This window comes from Balaenoptera ricei, chromosome 15, assembly GCF_028023285.1.
Source record: "Balaenoptera ricei isolate mBalRic1 chromosome 15, mBalRic1.hap2, whole genome shotgun sequence".
Lineage (NCBI taxonomy): Eukaryota > Metazoa > Chordata > Mammalia > Artiodactyla > Balaenopteridae > Balaenoptera > Balaenoptera ricei.
In genome coordinates, this window is record NC_082653.1 from 44500745 (window position 1) to 44518263 (window position 17519).

Sequence of the window (17519 nt, forward strand, 5' to 3'; positions counted from 1 at the left end):
CTCTTATTAGGACACCATCATGTTGGACTCATATGACCTCATTTTACCTTAGTCACCTCTTTCAAGGCCCCGTCTCCAAATACAGTCACTCTGAGGTATTGGGGGTTTGGGGTTCAACATGTGAATTGGCAGGGATCAGTCCATAATGAATATCAACAACCAAGATGTCGACATTGATACAATCCATGGGCCTTACTCGGGCTTCCCCAGTTTTACTTGTGTACTCGTGTGTGTATCAAGTTCTATGCAATTTTATCCCTTGTGTAGGTTCGTGTCTCCACGACCACAGTCAAGATACTGAACAGCTCCAGCTCCACAAGGATCCTTGACGTTGTTCTTTCATAACCACACCCACCGCCTTCCTGCCCACCTACCCCAGCTCCTAACCCCTGAAAACCACTAACTGCCCTTCATTTCCAAAATTGTGTCATTTCAAAATGTGATACAAAAGGAATACAGAATACGAACTTTGGGGTTGCCTTGTCTCGCATATCATAATTCCCGGCTGTGTGTCCACAGTTAGCTTCTTCCTGTTGCTGGACACTATTCCAAGGCATTGATGTCCCACAGCTTGTTTTGTTTTGTTTTTTAATATTTATTTCTTTATTTGGCTGCGCCTGGTCTTAGCTGCGGCACGCGGGATCTTCGTTGTGGCCTGCGGGATCTAGTTCCCTGACCAGGGATCGAACCCGGGCCCTTGGGAGCACGGAGTCTTAACTGCTGGACCACCAGGGGAGTCGCCCACAGCTTGTTTTAACACTCACCTTTTAAAGGACGGCTGGGCTGATTCCAGTTTGGGGCTGTCACAGAGGTGCCGTGAACATTCCCAGGCAGGTCTTTGTGTGGATATAGGTTTTCATTTCATGGGCTAAATGCCCAGGAGAGCAGTTGCTGAGTTGTATGGTAGTTACATGTTTAGTTTTATAAGAAATTGCCCAACTGTTATCCAGAGTGGCTGTAACAGTTTCCGTTCCTGCCAGCAATGTGTGCTTGATCCAGTTTCCCCACATCCTTGTCCACACTTGTGTTGTCACTCTTTTATTTTAGCCACTCTGATAGGTGTGTACTGAGTCAGAAAGGTTAGAGGGGGCTGCAGTTGGGTATCCCCTTCCCCACGCTGGTTCTAATCTGGTAAAAAGGACATTTCCCTTGAGGGCAGGAGAATAGAACGCTCTGTGTACTTCAGAATGGTCACTGTCTTAGTCTGCTCAGGCTCTGTACAGAATGCCACAGACAGGTGGCTTAAACCACAGGAGTTCATTGCCTCACGGTTCTCGAGGCCAGAAGTCCAAGATCAAGGCAGGGCTGACTTGGTTCTGGCGAGGCTCTTCCGGGTTTGCAGACGATGCCCTCTCACTGTGTCTCCTCATAAAGTCACTGTCCTATCAGATTAGGACCCCACCTCGTGAGCACATTTAACCTTAATGACCTGCTGCAAGCCCTGTCTCCAGACACAGCAGAGAGTTTGTGGACACAGTTCCGCCCACAGTAGCCACTTTGTTTCGGGCTCCAGCCATCAGCTCCTGGTGAGCTGGGACTCTCTTTGGCCGTCTCTCCAGTTTTCAGGGCATTGATTTGCCCTGTGACCTCAGTTCTCTGATGGGTCTCAGAAGAGTGGTTGAGTTTTCAGTGACTCAGCTTTTTCTTGTTGGGAGGAGGGGAGTGACGACTTCCAAGCTCTTTACAGGCCAGACCAGAAGCCAGAAATGGTGTTTTGTTTTTCACATGGGATTCTGCATGTTCACTGTCAGGACATAGAAGTACACTGGATTTTCACCTGCCAACCTTGTGTCCTGACACCTTGCTGAGCTCTTACTCTTTCTGGGAGTGTTTTTATTTATTTTTAATTTTAAAATTTTATTATTATTATTACTATTAGTATTTTGGCTGCGTTGGGTCTTCGTTGCTACGCGCGGGCTTTCTCTAGTTGTGGAGAGTGGGGACTACTCTTCTTTGCGGTGCGCAGGCTTCTCATTGCGGTGGCTTCTCTTGTTGCAGAACACGGGCTGTAGGCGCGCGGGCTTCAGTAGTTGCAGCCCACGGGCTCCGTAGTTGCAGCACGCGGGCCCTTGAGTACACAGGCTTCAGTAGTTGCGGCGCGTGGGCTCTAGGGAGCGCGGGCTTCAGTAGTTGTGGCGCGCAGGCTCTAGAGCGCAGGCTCATTAGTTGTTGTGCACGGGCTTGGTTGCTCCTCGGCATGTGGGATCTTCCCGGACCGGGGATCGAACCCGTGTCCCCTGCATCGGCTGGTGGATTCTTTTTTTTTCACAGAATAAAACACTGCTTTTACATGGGTCTCAATCTGAAATCCACAAATGCTAGTAAGTCAGTTTTTAAATTTTTTAATTTGTTTCAAAGTTAAACCCAAGACACATTGACTTCATAGGAAATCCACTGAGAAATGTTTTTCTAGGCTGAACACCTCTTTCCCTTTAGTTTCCCCCAGCAGAGCATGTACATATTAATTACTTTACTGCTGTCCCACCACTATACCAAGATCACCTAAACTGTGTGTGTAGTATTCTGAATGTTCTTAGTTATACCCTAATTTCACTAACTGCAAAAGATTTTCTGGGATAACCTGTCACATCAATTCTTTGGCTACTTTTGAAGATGAAGTCCAAAGAACTCTTAAATGATTCTCCTTTGTGGGGGTGGGTGGTATTTTATAGGCATTAGCAACTAGCACCTGGGGCTGTGCTGATTCCATCTGGCATCACTGGGAGACAACCAAAGAATCATATGATGCAACAGCCAACTAAGTGACTCAAAACTGAAGGTTAAATTTAAAGAAAAAACTAATTTAGAGAAAAAAAGGTAATGCTAGAGGAACTCATTCTAAGCAGTCAGTCATTATGCCTCTGTGTGTGTGTGTGTGTGTGTGTGTGTGTGTGTGTGTGTGGAAGGCACAGCCAGGTGGATTCAGTGCAGCCTGGCAGGCGGATTCTTAACCACGGCACCACCAGGGAAGTCCTCTGGGAGTGTTTTTGTCACCTCTGGCTTCTCAGACCTCTGCTGTCCCCTGGAGAGACCCGTAGCTCTCGCGCCAGCCTGCTTCTTCCTGCGCCTGGCTGATGTGGTGGGAACACCCAGCCCTGGGGCGACAGTGACACGCCCACCAGCTGTGCGTAGACGCTGCTCTGAGGCACGGAGGGCTGCAGACCCTCGGCCTCCAGAGAGGCTGCTGGGGAAAAGCAGATGAGCAAAACATGGTTTGTGTGAAGGTGTGTGACACCTGGTTGGAAATAACGAACTTCCGTGTGTCACCTGCTGGCTGCTGTTTCATCCCAGGCAGCACCGCCCAGGGTCCAGCATCCGCTGTCTGCAAAGTGGGCGATTTTATCAGTGTGCTCCCCCCACCGAGAGCCTCGGTTTTTGTGTCTAATGACAATGATTTGAAGAGAATCACGTGCCTCAAGTAAAACGAGGGGTTTTTTTCCCTTCAAATTGCTTAAGATAATGTTAGAAATAACCGTGGGAGAAACAAGAAAACCATGCCAGTTCTCCAGAGCAGTGGTTGGATGTTGATGGGCTGTGAGCGCCCCTGGTGCACAGTCTCCTGCTTCTTGGATGGACCAGAGTTCATCCTCTGCCCTGTGGCCTGAGAGCCCATCGCTCTGGGGACGCTGAGCGCCTCACCCACTAGTCTCCAGCAGTAACCCCACCCCACTAGCTGTGATGACCAAAATGGGCTCCAGACATTGCCAAGCATCCCTCGGGGAGCAAGAGGGTCCCTGGTTAAGAACCACTGGAATGCTGTCGGTTTAGAAACATAACTTTTTCCTCTGTGTTTTATCCCTTTTTGTGCTAGAGTCAGAAATGCAAGGACGAATTGTCCCAGCTCAACCACAGGGTCCTGCAGCTGGGAGAGGAGGCCTCTACCCACCAGGCCCAGAGCAAGAAGAATCACATCACTGTTCAGCTGCTGACACAGAGACTGGAGGAGGCGGCGTGCCGGGAGGAGCTGCAGGTGAGTGGCCGGCGGGGCAGGGAGGGGCAGACAGGCTGGCCTAAAAGAGATCAGGAACGGCCCTGATGTGCCTGGAGGTAAAGTGAGGGACTTAACAAGCAAGCCCTGAAAATATGTGGACTTCAGCAGCTTTTGCAAAGCCTGGTATCTAGAAAAAGTAGCAGAAAGGAATTAAATCCTGATGATAGGAGAGTAAGTTGGTACAACCTCTCCGGAGGACAATATGGCAAAATATACTTCAAGAGCATCAGGAACGTCCGTGCGCTCTGGCTTCATGATTCCGCTAGTGGGAACTTTACTGAGCATTGTGTACGGATTTAGCTGGAAGTATTTTCATTGCTGTGGTATTTATAATAGCAAAACAGAATTGGAATCAGCTTTGAATCATCAACAGTATTGAATTAGTCAGTAAATGATGGTGCAGCCATTCAAAACCATGTTTTTGAAAAGTATTTAACACTCAAGATATAATAAGAGGGGGAAAGCACAGCATACAACGTCTTAGTGACAGAAGTCCGTGCGTATGGAGGGAGGGCCAGGAGATACAGCAGAACGTCGGGTGTGGTCCTTGGGCTGCTGGGATTATGGATGAGTTGAATTTTGTAATTTTTGCTTTTCTGAAGTTTCTGCATTAAACGTGTAAGATACTTCTTATACTTGTGAAATTGATTTTTAAAACACAGGATAACCAAATCCAAAAACTTGAACTTGAACTTGAACACGTGACTCAGGAACGTCAGAGCCTGAGACTGGCACAGTCACAGCTGAGAGAGGCCCTCGAAGAGAGTCGGGACCAGGTGGGTGTGCGTGGTGGTCCCAGCCCGGGAGGGGTCAGCCTTGCCTCTGACAGCCTGGCCGGGACTAGTCCAGCCAGGGGCATCGTTGGTCTGCCTCAGGTCACCCAGCTAGCTGGGCACCCGCCAGGCCCAGGACTGAGTCAGGCTCAGTCCAGGGTCGGGTTGAACTCGAGTGAGCCACGTGAAGAGCTGCGCCTGTTCCTCACGAGGGCAGGAGGCCATAGCAGCGCCTCCAGGTGTGCCCTCTACAGATGCAGGGGCCAGGGAACGCGGCAGGTGGCCTCTGAGGTCCAGGCCAACAGGGCAGAGCAGCCCCCGAGGTGACCCGGCTCCACGCCCCCAGCGGAGCCCAGGTGTCACGTTCCTGTGGGTATTCCACCCGCTCTCCTGCTGCAGCATTTGTCCAGCGTGCACCAGGCTCAGGGGAGGCAGGGAGTTCGCGGTCTGGGACAAACAGATGTGAGCAGAGCGGGCCCAGGAGGGACGGCGGGTGCCTGACAGCGTGAGGTGCAGGGACGCGGGGCTGGTTCTTCTGAGGAGCTCGAGCAGAAGGGAGGTGATGGGGTGAGGTGTCCTGAGGGCCACGGGCCCAGTATGGACTCAGACCTGGGGTGTGCCTGGAGGGCCCGGGTACGGCAGCGGGAAAAGGGCCGTGGGAGGGTCTCTAACCCGCATGCCTCTGCCCAGCCTTTGCACCAGGTTCCCCAACTGGCCCCTGGCCTGACTCCTGGACTTGGCTGTGGTCACCTGGTGTGAACAGTCACTTCTCAGATGGCCCGGGGCCGCAGAGGGGTCAGTCTGGGTGCGGGACCCCCCACCGGGGCCTTATGAGGTGCTGTCAGGCTCCTGTGGGCTCAGCCCCCCGCTGTAAGCAGGCACTTTCCCCGAGGTGCCACCACGTACTGGGGGCTCCCTTCTCTACTTTTAGTGCAAAAGGAACCTTGAGAAATTGCCTGGACTAGATTGAGCCTTCGAGGCTAAGCAGTCACATCCATCTGCTGGCAGAAGGGCTGGGCTGTCGGAGGTTTCCGTGCCCGCTGGGATGCCCAACATGCAGCCGCCGTCACAGGCAGGAGATACTGCACTTAAGCAGGCTGCTGTGACGTGAGCTGGCGTCCCCTTTTGTGATTTAGACGAGGACCCCCATGAAACACACCTGGATGAAAGTGTGGAGAAGGGAAGTAAGGAGCTTCCAGGGCACTTAGGGACCCTCTGGGTGTGCGGAGGTGAGGTGCACACAGAGCCACGGAGGAGGGAGTGGTCACCGGTGCGCCATGAGTGGTTGCAAGGTCACAGGTCCAGCAGGGGAGCCAGGCGTCCGAGAGGGCACTTACAGGGGTGCCACGGACTGGGGCACCCGCACCGGCCTCTCCACGGCATGGGGTTCTCGTGGTGCGACAACAGCTGCCCCCAGAAGAGCATACAGGTGGCTAGGCTTCTGAGGCCGGTGCCCGGGAGTTCTGAATATCACTTCCCCACATTCTGCCGGTCCAGCTTGCATTCAGGGCAGGAGGGGCTGCTGTCCGAGGGGCTCGCTGCCCCGCCCCGGCATCCAGAATGCGAAGGCCCTGGCTTCCCGGCTGCAGTGGCCCCACTGCTCTCCTGGGGACGTCCCCCTTCTCACGTGGCAGTTGAGCAGGGCTCTCCGGAGGCAGCCCAGCCTCCACCCGCACCTCACTTCACAAGGAGGGGGCTCGGGGCACTCAGTTGGGCGGTGCTGATGTACCACCCAGCCTAGTGGAGAGCGGGTGGCGAGGAGCCTGGGCAGGGGGTGTGAAGAGCATTTTCGGGCGGGCGGGGGCTCAGACACGGGCCAGAGTGACTGTAGAGTGGCCGTCTGAATCTCGAAAGTCGGGAGGAGGCTACATCTGGTGGAGGGTATGTGAGAACTATCCTCCCCTGTCTTCATCCCAAAGAGCACGGTAGCTGCCCTACTGGACCCGTGTGTACGCGTGTGCCTCTGGGGCGACCCGTCCTGGAGAACCGCCTGGGATGGCCCCTGAGACACGCAGTGACACGGGACAGTGAGGGAAGTGGGGCTGCGGGCTCACAGCCTCGCTCTTGCCTGGCATGGCCGGCACCCTCCTCTCCAACCTGCCCTCGGCAGGACCCCTGGCAGAGCTGTTGCCTCTCCTGTCTGGGGGGTCTCAGAGGGAAATTCTGTGTGTTCCAGACGAAGCTGCCAGAGTCCAAGTGATATAAGTGGTGTTGAGATCTGGGCTCCCAGGTGGTCCGTCAGGGGAAGTGGCCAGGCTCTGGACAGCTTGGTACCAACGACCCAGTGGGTTCTGTGCCCAGGGAGCAGGTGCTGAGGCCCATCCACACCTGCTCCCAGCCCCTGGCTGATCTCTGTGTAACCCACCTCTGGGACCCCGGCCACAGCCAAGTGTCAGGGGCATGAACTCTTCACTTAGAGGAAGGCTGCCGTACACAGCTGGCGTGGGTCACAGTATTAAAGGAATTACACCCCAGTCATGTACCCGGAAGGTAAACATGACAGAAGGTTACGTAATCCGGCGGGAGGTCACGTGGAGGATTACAGGCAGGCTTTCCTGGCTCTCACTGTGTAGAAGCGCCCGCTGAATGGAGTTTGGGCGTCAGAATTCAGCTAAATAGGCTCTTTAGGAACCGTGGGTTTTGCTGCAGACACTTCCCTTGTGGGGTGACCTTAAAGGTAGAGATGCAGTCTTCTGTGTCTGGTAGTGACCCCGTAGCTCTGGGCGGTCACCCCAACACTGGGTGCCTTCTCCCCGGGCAGCTGCACGGGGCCACCATGAGGCTGAGGCTGGCCCGGTCCCAGCACGCCCACGAGGTGCAGCAGCTGCAGGAGCAGATGGAGCGGCTGGTGCCTCGGGGCCGCGTGGCTGAGCTGCAGCAGCTGCTGGAAGGGGAGCGGCAGGCGGCTCGGCAGCTCCGGGAGGAGGAACGGGTAAGTGAGGACAGGGGCCCAAGGGCCGGCTGAGGGCGACGGGGAGGGGGAGGCTGGCTCTCTGGTGACTTAGCCAAAAGCTGCCCAGGTGCCCAGGGGAAGATGGCCCCGCAGATGTCCCACTACGTGAGGACTGCTTTATGGAAGCTATGGGACCCAACTTTCCCTGAGAACTGGGGGGCGTTGAGCAGCTGACCCTGAAGGCCCCCCAAAGCCCCCCAGTCTGTCTTCCGGGCTGCACGTGTCTGCAGCCAGCCACACAGCCACACACACGGTCCCCGCTTCCAGGCCTGAAAGATGGTGATAGAGGGGTCGCGAGGGAGGCAACAGGCAGTGTCCCTGCTTGTGTAGCCCTGAGAGAGCACAGGCAGGTGCAAAGGTCCTGAGGTGGGCTGTGCTCGGCATGTTTAGAGGTAGCCAGGGCGTGGGGGGTGGTTGGACAAGAGGTCAGCGCAGTGACAGCACAGACTTGGGGAGCCCGGCTGTGTGCCAGGTGCTGCCCTAGGCGTCTAGACACATAGAAACAGAGTCGCAGCCTTAAAGGGCAGCAGGACAGTGGCTCAGAGCACACGCTGCAGGGATCTGGATCCTGGCTGCACCACCCCAGCCGAGTGACCTCAGGCCACTTGTTTAACCTCTCTGTGCTTCCGTTTCTGTCAACTTCTGGTGGCAGCGGTTCCCACCTCAAAGCAGCCTCTCAGGCATCAGTGAGTGAGCACCGTAAAGTGTAAGCCTGCGGGGCACAACTTGGTCCTCAGAGTTCATGAGGTGGGGGTGGGGGTGGGGCCAGAGGGCAAGGCACCTTCACGAGGGAGGAACTGGCCAAGCCTGCAAAGGTGGGTGAAATACGACGTTTGTAAAACACAAATTCTAACGAAGAATAGCCTTTCAGCATTATGCAAAAACGTTATGCTGGAGAGACAGTTAAGCTGTGAGAGATTATTGACAAAACAAAGAAATTTAGTCAGAAATCCTTTAGAAAGACTAATGTGTTTGGGGAAACTCACCTTTGAGTCATTTAGGACTCAAAGGACCAATCCTAGCACAAAGCAGTCTGCTGATCTGCTTAGACTACAATGAGAAATGCAGCTTTGTGGCTTGTGAGACATTTCTAACCCTCCCTCTACGGATGAAAGGTTATCCACATGCTCAGATTTGCACACTTCAGCTAATTTCCATTCTAAAGTAAACAAACCCGCGATGATTCTTTTTAAAACGTACAGTGTTGATCTCTAAGCTCCTTTTGTGCAGGAAGCACATGAAAAACAGCTGAAAGCCGCAGAAGAGCGGGTGGAGGAGGTGGAAATGATTTTGAAGAACGTGGAAGCGCTCCTCCAAGAGAAAGTGCGTGAGCTGAAAGAGCAGGTGAGTGATGACGCCTCGTTTGGGCATTCAAGTAGCTGATCAGGGAGACATAACCCAAGAGAACCCCATGTCCTGTGGAATTGTTGAGAGGGGGAGAGGAGAGAGAGAGGCCATTGCTGTCCTAAAAGTTCTACTTGGAGCTCCAGGAAATGAAATGTGAGACTCTGTAGAGATACTTTCCTTACATAGCAGTCAAGTACGGTTGGTTCATCTGCGGCATCCGGAGCTGCAGGTTCCCAGGCAGCGTGACTCTGTGCAGGCCACCCGCTCCTGACCACCCCCACATCTCCGCAGCCCCTCCCCTGCTGGCACTGCCATCCTCCCACCCTCTCTGTCCCTGGTCCTCACGTTCCTTCCCAGCAGTCAGACTCGGTGACTCCCCCAGTCACTCCTGGCAAAACCTCAACCCAAACCCCAGGTTTGGTTGAAAGCACATCCGAGGAAACGAGGACACCAGCTGTTAGGACCCAAGAGATGGGGGCTCTGTATCCCACGCTGAAGGCCTAGCTGAGAGATGAGATGGGAAGGGATCCATCAGGACGCCAAGGTTTTGGACTTGGGCGGGCAGGTGAGAGCGCAGACAGCGTACTCTTGACAATTTCCTTGGACACCCAATTTGACAGGGTACTCTTGACAATTTCCTTTCTTTTTGAGGCCTACAGATTTTGGTCTTTTGTCTTCATTTTATGGTAAAAATCAATTTGTGCAAAATTGGCTTAAGTTTTCTCTACCACATAGTTCATCAGATTCTCAATTTCCTCTCTCCCGCCAGGATAACAAAAATTGTCATTACATCCAATATTTGTTTCCAATTTGTAAGAATCCCCAAACTGTGGTCTGAACAACGTGGAAGACTGGGAGGGGCAAGCTGGTAGCGTGGCATTTCTGCATTAGATTCACAGTGCAGTGTGGCTTTCTCTCCTGTCCAGTTTGAAAAGAATACACGATCTGATTTGCTGCTCAAGGAGCTCTATGTGGAAAATGCTCACCTAACGAAAGCGCTTCAGGTCACTGAAGAGAAGCAACGAGGTGCTGAGAAAAAATCCCGATTCTTGGAAGAAAGAGTTAGAGCTCTCAACAAACTACTCAATAAGATCGCTTCAGCATCTCTCTCTGTGTAGACTTTTCTTCCTGGAGTTCATTTTGAAAGAACATCTTTTAAAAGTAAACCACTGTGATGCCATAACTTCTATGGCTCATTGGCCACACACCCCTGGACAGATGAAGATTATGATTCTCTGTTCGCCCCACAAGCACTTAATGAAGGTCGACTATGTGCCAGATGCTGGGGAAAACAGACATGTTGGAAAAGACTACATTTTTTTTTAGTGGTCCCTAGGTAAAATTCCTAATTTTGCTGCTTACTAATGAAACAGGTTATGGGGGCTCTCAGCAAGGTAAATGGTAAAATAGTTTTAATGTTTTACTTCTGACCTTGGCTACAGAGACTAAAATGCAAAGTCAGGGCTCTGCAGTTCTACCATTTCACTGTTGCTGCTCTGGTTGAGTCACTGGCATTCTCCATAGTGGGTGGATACAGACACTCCAGAAATGCTTCACTTCCTGTGACTGTCAACTGGCAATGAGGGATAGAGGAGGGGAAGCCCCTTTGTCAGGGTCAGCTCCACTGCAGGGATGTCTGGACAGTGCTTGTTATTTTAGGACTGTGGACTCAGGGAGGATGGTTTCTATTGTGAATGCAATCTTTTCCTCATTGAAGTGTCATCACACTGGAAAGTATATTATTTGTAAAAAAAAAAAAAAACAAAAGTATAGTTTTATATCCAAAATATACATAAATTATGGCCATTTGGTTTATCAGAATAAACTACTGTAATATGAAGAGTCACTGTATTTGCAATAAAAGTCCTTTTCTATTAAAATTGATTTCTAAGTGTTTTTTTGTTGTTATTTATTTTTGGCTGCATTGGGTCTTCATTGCTGCGCTTGGGCTTTCTCTAGTTGTGTCCAGCAGGGGCTACTCTTCATTGTGGTGAGTGGACTTCTCATTGCGGTGGCTTCTCTTATTGCGGAGCATGGGCTCTAGGCTCTCGGGCTTCAGTAGTGGTGGCGCATGGGCTCAGTAGTTGTGGCTCGTGGGCTCTAGAGTGCAGGCTCAGTAGTTGTGGTGCACGGGCTTAGTTGCTCTGTGGCACGTGGGATCTTCCCGGACCAGGGCTCGAACCTGTGTCCTCTGCATTGACAGGCGGATTCGTAACCACTGTGCCACCAGGGAAGCCCCTAAGTATTTTTTAAACTATTAAATATTTCAAAGATATAGAAAAATAGTTGTTTCATAAGAAACATTCATATGTATTACATAAACATTCAGATGTATTAAAAACATTGTTACAACATTTTGGATAGAAGCGCAGTCCCTGTTCTACTGCATTCAACCTTCCTGGAGGCAACCGCTGTCCTGAAGCTGCTGCACCTCCCCACTATCTGTACAGTCACTGTACATGCTTGAATGAGAAAAACCTTAAACAACTGGAATAGACGGAAAGATCAGATCTTGGATAGGAGGACTCAACACCATAAAGTGGATTCTTCTATCCATGCACCTGTGGTCAATTAATCTATGACAAAGGAGGCAAGGATATACAATGGGAAAAAGTGGTGCTGAGAAAACTGGACAGCTACATGTAAGAGAATGAAATTAGAACGCTCTCTAACACCATACACAAAAATAAACGCAAAACGTATCAAAAACCTAAATGTAAGGCCAGAGAGTAAAAAATCTTAGAGGAAAACATAGGCAGAACACTCTTAGGGAACTCCCTGGTGTTCCAGTGGTTAAGACTCAGCTCTTTCACTGCCATGGGCCCTGGGCTCGATCCCTGGTCGGGGAACTAAGATCCCACAAGCAGCAGAGCACAGCCAAAAAATAAATTAAAAAAACAAAACAACGCTCTTTGACATAAATCGCAGCAATATCTTTTTTGATCCACCTCCTAGAGTAATGAAAATAAAAACAAAAATAAACAAATGGGACCTAATTAAACTTAAAAAGCTTTTGCACAGCAAAGGAAACTTTAAAACAAAAAGACAACCCACAGAAAGGGAGAAAATATTTGCAAACAAAGCGACCAACAAGGGATACTCTCCAAAATACACAAACAGCTCATGCAGCTCTATGTCAGAAAAAAAACAACCCAATCAAGAAATGGGCAAAAGATCTAAATAGATATTTTTCCAAAGAAGACACTGGTGAAGGTGTGGGTAAAAAGGAACCCTCCCACACTGTTGGTAGGACTGTAAATTGGTACAAGCTTATGGAGAATAGTACGGGGGTTCCTTAAAAAACTGAAAATAGAACTACCATATGATCTAGCAATCACACTCCTGGGCATATATCTGGAGAAAACCATAATTTGAAAAGATACATGCACCCCAACGCAGCACTATTTACAATAGCCAGGACATGGAAGCAACCTAAATGTCCATCGACAGATGAATGGATAAAGAAGATGTGGTACATATATACAATGGTATATTACTCAGCCATAAAAAAGAACAAATAATGCCGTTTGCAGCAACACGGATGGACCTAGAGATTATCATACTAAGTGAAGTAAGTCAGACAGAGAAACACAAACATTATATGATATCATTCATATGTGGAATCTAATTTAAAAAATGATACAAATTCTGTTTACAAAACAGAAACAGACTCAGATTTTGAAAACAAACGTATGGTTACCAAAGGGGAAATGTGGGTGGGGGTGGGGGAAGGGATAAATTAGGAGCTTGGGATTAACATACACACACTACTATATATAAAATAGATAACCAACAAGGACCTACTGTATAGCACAGGGAACTCTACTCAATATTCTGTAATAACCTATATGGGTAAAGAATCTGAAAAAGAATGGATATATGTATACGTATAACTGAATCACTTTGCTGTACACCTGAAACTAACACAACATTGTAAATCAACTATACTCCAATAAAATTAAAAAAAAAAAAAAAGTAGGTTCTTCTAAATTAGAATTCAAGACCAGAATGACATCTGGAAAATCCCAAATATTTGGAAACTGAAATTACCCACAAAGCAATGAAAAAATTAGAACATATTTTGAATTAACTGAAAATGAAAACATATTAAAATTTGTGGGGGTGGAGTAAAAGCGGTACTTAGGGGAATATTCATGGCACTAAGTAAATGGATCATAAAAGAAAGGTCTGAAATCAGTGACCTCAGCTACCACCTTAGAAAAAGAGCCATAAACCCAAAGTAAGCAGAAGAAAGGAAATAATAAACATCACTGTAGGAATAAGGAATAGAAGAACAGGGGTTGGCAAACTTCATGCTGTGTGTGAAAGCTAGCCCCATGGCCTGTTTTTGTGCTACAACTGAGCACTGAGCAGCTGTAACAGAGACTGTGTGGACTGCAGTCTAAAATAAAGTTTGATGACCCTAATAAACTAAAAGACAAAAACTCTATGATCATCTCAACAGATGCAGAAAAGGATATGACAAAATCCAACATCCATTCCTGATAAAAACTCTCAGTGAACCAGGAATAGAAGGGAACTTCCTTAACCAGATAATGGGCATCTACAAAAAACTCAGAGTTATGTTATACTTAATGGTAAAAGACTGAGTGCTTTCCACCTAAGGTCAGGAACAAGATAGGGACTTCTCTTCAGACCACTTTTATCCGGTACTCTCCTAAAGGTTCTAACTAGTGCAGTTAGGCAAGAAAAAGAAATAAAAGGCATCCAGATTAGAAAGGAAGGAATAAAACTTTTGATTCACAGAAAACATGACCGTGGCGTAGAAGACTTGATATAATTTACAAAAAAGCTATGAGAACTAAAAAGTGAGTTTAGCAAGGATGCAGGACACAAGTTCAATATCAATTGTATTTCTATTTGTAAACAATTAGAATTTGAAATTTAACAATACCATTTACAACAGCATCAAAACTATGAAATGCTGGCAAGAGATACGATGGACCTGTATACTGAAAACTACAAAATACTGCTGAGAGAAAAGGAAGAAGACAAAAATAACTGGGCTGTTTATGGGCTGAAAGGTTCAATGTTGTTAAGATGTCAATTCTTCCCAAATTGAATCACACAGATTCAATGCAGTTCCAAACAAAATGCTACCAGGTCTGTTTTTGGTAGAAACTGACAAGCTGACCCTAACTTTCATATGAAAAGCAAAGGACTTAGCACAGCCAAGACAAATAAGAAAAAGTTGAAATCTGGAGCAAACTAGATAATGCTATCTATTTCTAGAACTATTCTAATCAGCGACCTCAGCTTCCACCCTAAATAACTAGAAAAAGAAGAAGAAATTAAACCAGAAGTAAACAGACAGAAGGAAATCATGAAGATCACTACAGAGGTCAAGGAATAGAACAGAGGTGGGCAAACTCCATGCTGTGGGTGAAGCCCAGCCCCAGGGCCTACTTTGTGAATAGACTGCTTGGCACAGCAAACCATTCACTTGCATACTGTGAGGACAAGGTACTACAGCAGTTGAATATCCATATACCACCCCCGCACCCCTGCCGTGACCTTGGATCCACACCTTACACCATATACAAAAATTAACTCAAAAGGGATCATAAACTTAAGTGTAAAACCTAAAAGTTTCCTTCTAGATGAAGGAAAAAAAATTTTGTGACCTTGGGCTGGAAACAAATTTCTTAGATATGACTCCAAAAGCATTAAAAAATACAAATAAATTTGATTTTATCAAAACCAAAAATGTCTACTTTTCAAAAGATTCTGTTAAGGGACTGCCCTGGTGGTCCAGTGGGTAAGACTCTGTGCTCCCAATGCAGGGGGCCTGGTTTGACCCCTGGTCAGGGAATTAGATCCCGCATGCATACCGCAATGAAAAAGTCCACATGCTGCAACCAAAGATCCAGCATGCTTCAATTAAGACCTGGCACAGCCAAAATCAATAAATAAATAATTTAAAAAGGAAAAAAAAAAAAAGATTCTGTTAAAAAAAAAGGAACAGACAAGACACAAACTGGGAGAAAAATCTTTGCAAAGCATATATCTCATAAAGGACTTATATCCAGAATATATAAAGAACTCCCAAAACTCAATAAGAAAACAACCTAGTTTTTTAACAAATGGACAAAGATTTAGACAAACTCACCAATGCAAGATATACACATTCCAAATAATCACATGTAAAGACACTCAACATCATTAGTCATTAGGGAAATGCAAATTAAAATCTTAACAAGATAGCACTACACGCCTATTAGAATGGGTAAAATTTAAAAGGCTAATCGTAGCAAGTGTTGGACAGGATGTGGAAGAACTGGAATTCATACACTGCTGGTGTGAATGCAAAATGCACAACCACCCTGGAGGAGTTTGGAAGTTTCTTAAAATGTTAAATTACACCTACAGTATGACCCAGCCATTTTACTCCTAGTTATTTGCCTCAAAGGAAAGGAAATACGTGTCCATAAAAGACTTGTATGCAAATGTTCCTGGCACCTTTTTTGTAACAGCCCCAAACTGGGAATAACATACTATTAGCAAAGGGGGTAGGGGGGAGTGACTCATTATTTCTGGTGGTAGTACAAATTTTAATTCCTACATATTGTGGCAAAAGCCATCAAAATTATAACTGTCCTATACACAAAGCTGTATATGTATAAAATGATATATGTACAAGGTTACTCACATAGGTTTGTCTATAATAGCGAAAGGATGGAAACTGTTCAAGTGTCCATCAATAAGGAAATAGATTTTTTTTCAAAAGGTATTTAACACCCTCTATTAGTTTGCAGGGGCTGCCAAAACAAAATAATACAGACTGGGTGTGTTAAACAAAAGAAATTTATTTTCTTACAGTTCTAGAGGCTAGAAATCCAAGATCAAGGTTATTAGCAAGTTTGTTTTTCCTGAGGCCTCTGTCCTTGACTTGCAGATGGCTGCTTTCTTTGCTATTACATTTTGTACTATATGAAAACATTGTTTTTTGTAAAGTTACAAAATAGAATAAACTCAACTCATCCAAAAATACTATCAATTGTGAAAAGCAATAGATCATCTGAAATCTACCTCTCCCTCCTCTAAATCCTAAAAGATTAATGCATTATCATTACAGATACTTCTTTTAGTTATATGACTAAGACAAAAAAGGGAAGACATACATATTAGGAATGACCATATGTAGAGAAAAGAAAAAAATTCCTCAGAACATTTCGAAATATAGAATAAAATATTTAGAAAAACATGATTAACTGAAATTTACTTAAGAAAAAGTAGAAAACTTGACCATAAACTAAAGAAAATTAAAAATTCATCAAAGATCATCATCTCTCTCCAAAGAAGACTCATACTGAGATGGTTCTGTAGGTATTAATGCTATTTTAAAAGGTACATTTCTATTAGAAATAAAGTAACAAGAACCACTAAAAAGAGACGCCAGAACACTGACACCCCATCTGACTGTGGGGCCTCTCATTCTGCCTTCATGTGGTTCACGTGGCCTCCTCACTGGATCTGGGGGCCTATGACTGTATTAATTGACTGGATTTGGCAGAACTGGTACTAGTTCAGTACTAGGCCTAGCCCTTCAGAAAACTAGCAGTAGGACTTCCCTCGTGGCACAGTGGTTAAGAATCCACCTGCCAATGCAGAGGACACAGGTTTGAGCCCTGGTCCAGGAAGATCCCACATGCCGTGGAGCAAATAAGCCTGTGTGCCACAACTACTGAGCCTGTGCTCTAGAGCCCGTGAGCCACAACTATGAGCCCACATGCCACAACTACTGAAGCCCGCATGCCTAGAGCCCGTGCTCCACAACAAGAGAAGCCACCGCAATGAGAAGCCTGCACACCGCAACGAAGAGTAGCCCCTGCTCGCCGCAACGAGAGAAAGGCCACACGCAGTAACGAAGATCCAATACAGCCAAAAAAATAAAAAAATTTTTTAAACAATAAAAAAAATTTAAAAAGAAAGAAAACTAGCAGCACCCACATCCACCCTCTTAACCCTGCAGGAGTCCTAAGCTGCCAGGTGAGAAGCCCAGCCAGCTTGCTGGAGAGAACCACGGGAGAGGCCCACATGGAGACCAGAGGCCAAGCCATCCCAGCCAGGCCACCACCTGAATGCAACTGCATCAGGGACCCCAAGCAAGATCTGCAGAACCTCCCAGCTGAGCCCAGTCAACCCACAGAACTGGGAGAGCTAATAAAATGGTGTCATTTAAAGCCACTGTGTTCAGATGGCTGTTTCATAGGAACAGATTATTGAAAACACTGACAAAGTATAGACACATATGTGAAGACACACACGTTTCCCTCTTCCCAAACACTATAAACCAGCATCACTCACAGTTGCAAAATTCCACAATAAAATAACACCAAATCAAATCTTGCAGTTCACTGAATGGTTAACACACCACAGCCAAGAATGTTAAAAATGGAATGCAAGATAGTTCAACAATAAAATTCTATATATG

General features: G+C 47.3%; 1 protein-coding gene across 4 annotated transcripts in view; it reads left to right on the top strand.

Moving 5' to 3' along the window:
* The window catches only part of NINL (ninein like), a 117457-nt gene extending 106513 nt beyond the window's left edge, over window positions 1–10944 (top strand). For all 4 annotated transcript variants that reach the window (XM_059898595.1, XM_059898594.1, XM_059898596.1 and 1 more), the window contains 5 exons: window positions 3812–3970; window positions 4654–4767; window positions 7526–7696; window positions 8948–9061; window positions 9991–10944. In XM_059898595.1, coding sequence (XP_059754578.1) covers window positions 3812–3970; window positions 4654–4767; window positions 7526–7696; window positions 8948–9061; window positions 9991–10182 — 750 coding nt within the window. In that variant the 3' untranslated portion in view covers window positions 10183–10944. The remainder of the gene's footprint in view (window positions 1–3811; window positions 3971–4653; window positions 4768–7525; window positions 7697–8947; window positions 9062–9990) is intronic.
* The last annotated feature ends 6575 nt before the right edge of the window (window positions 10945–17519 follow it).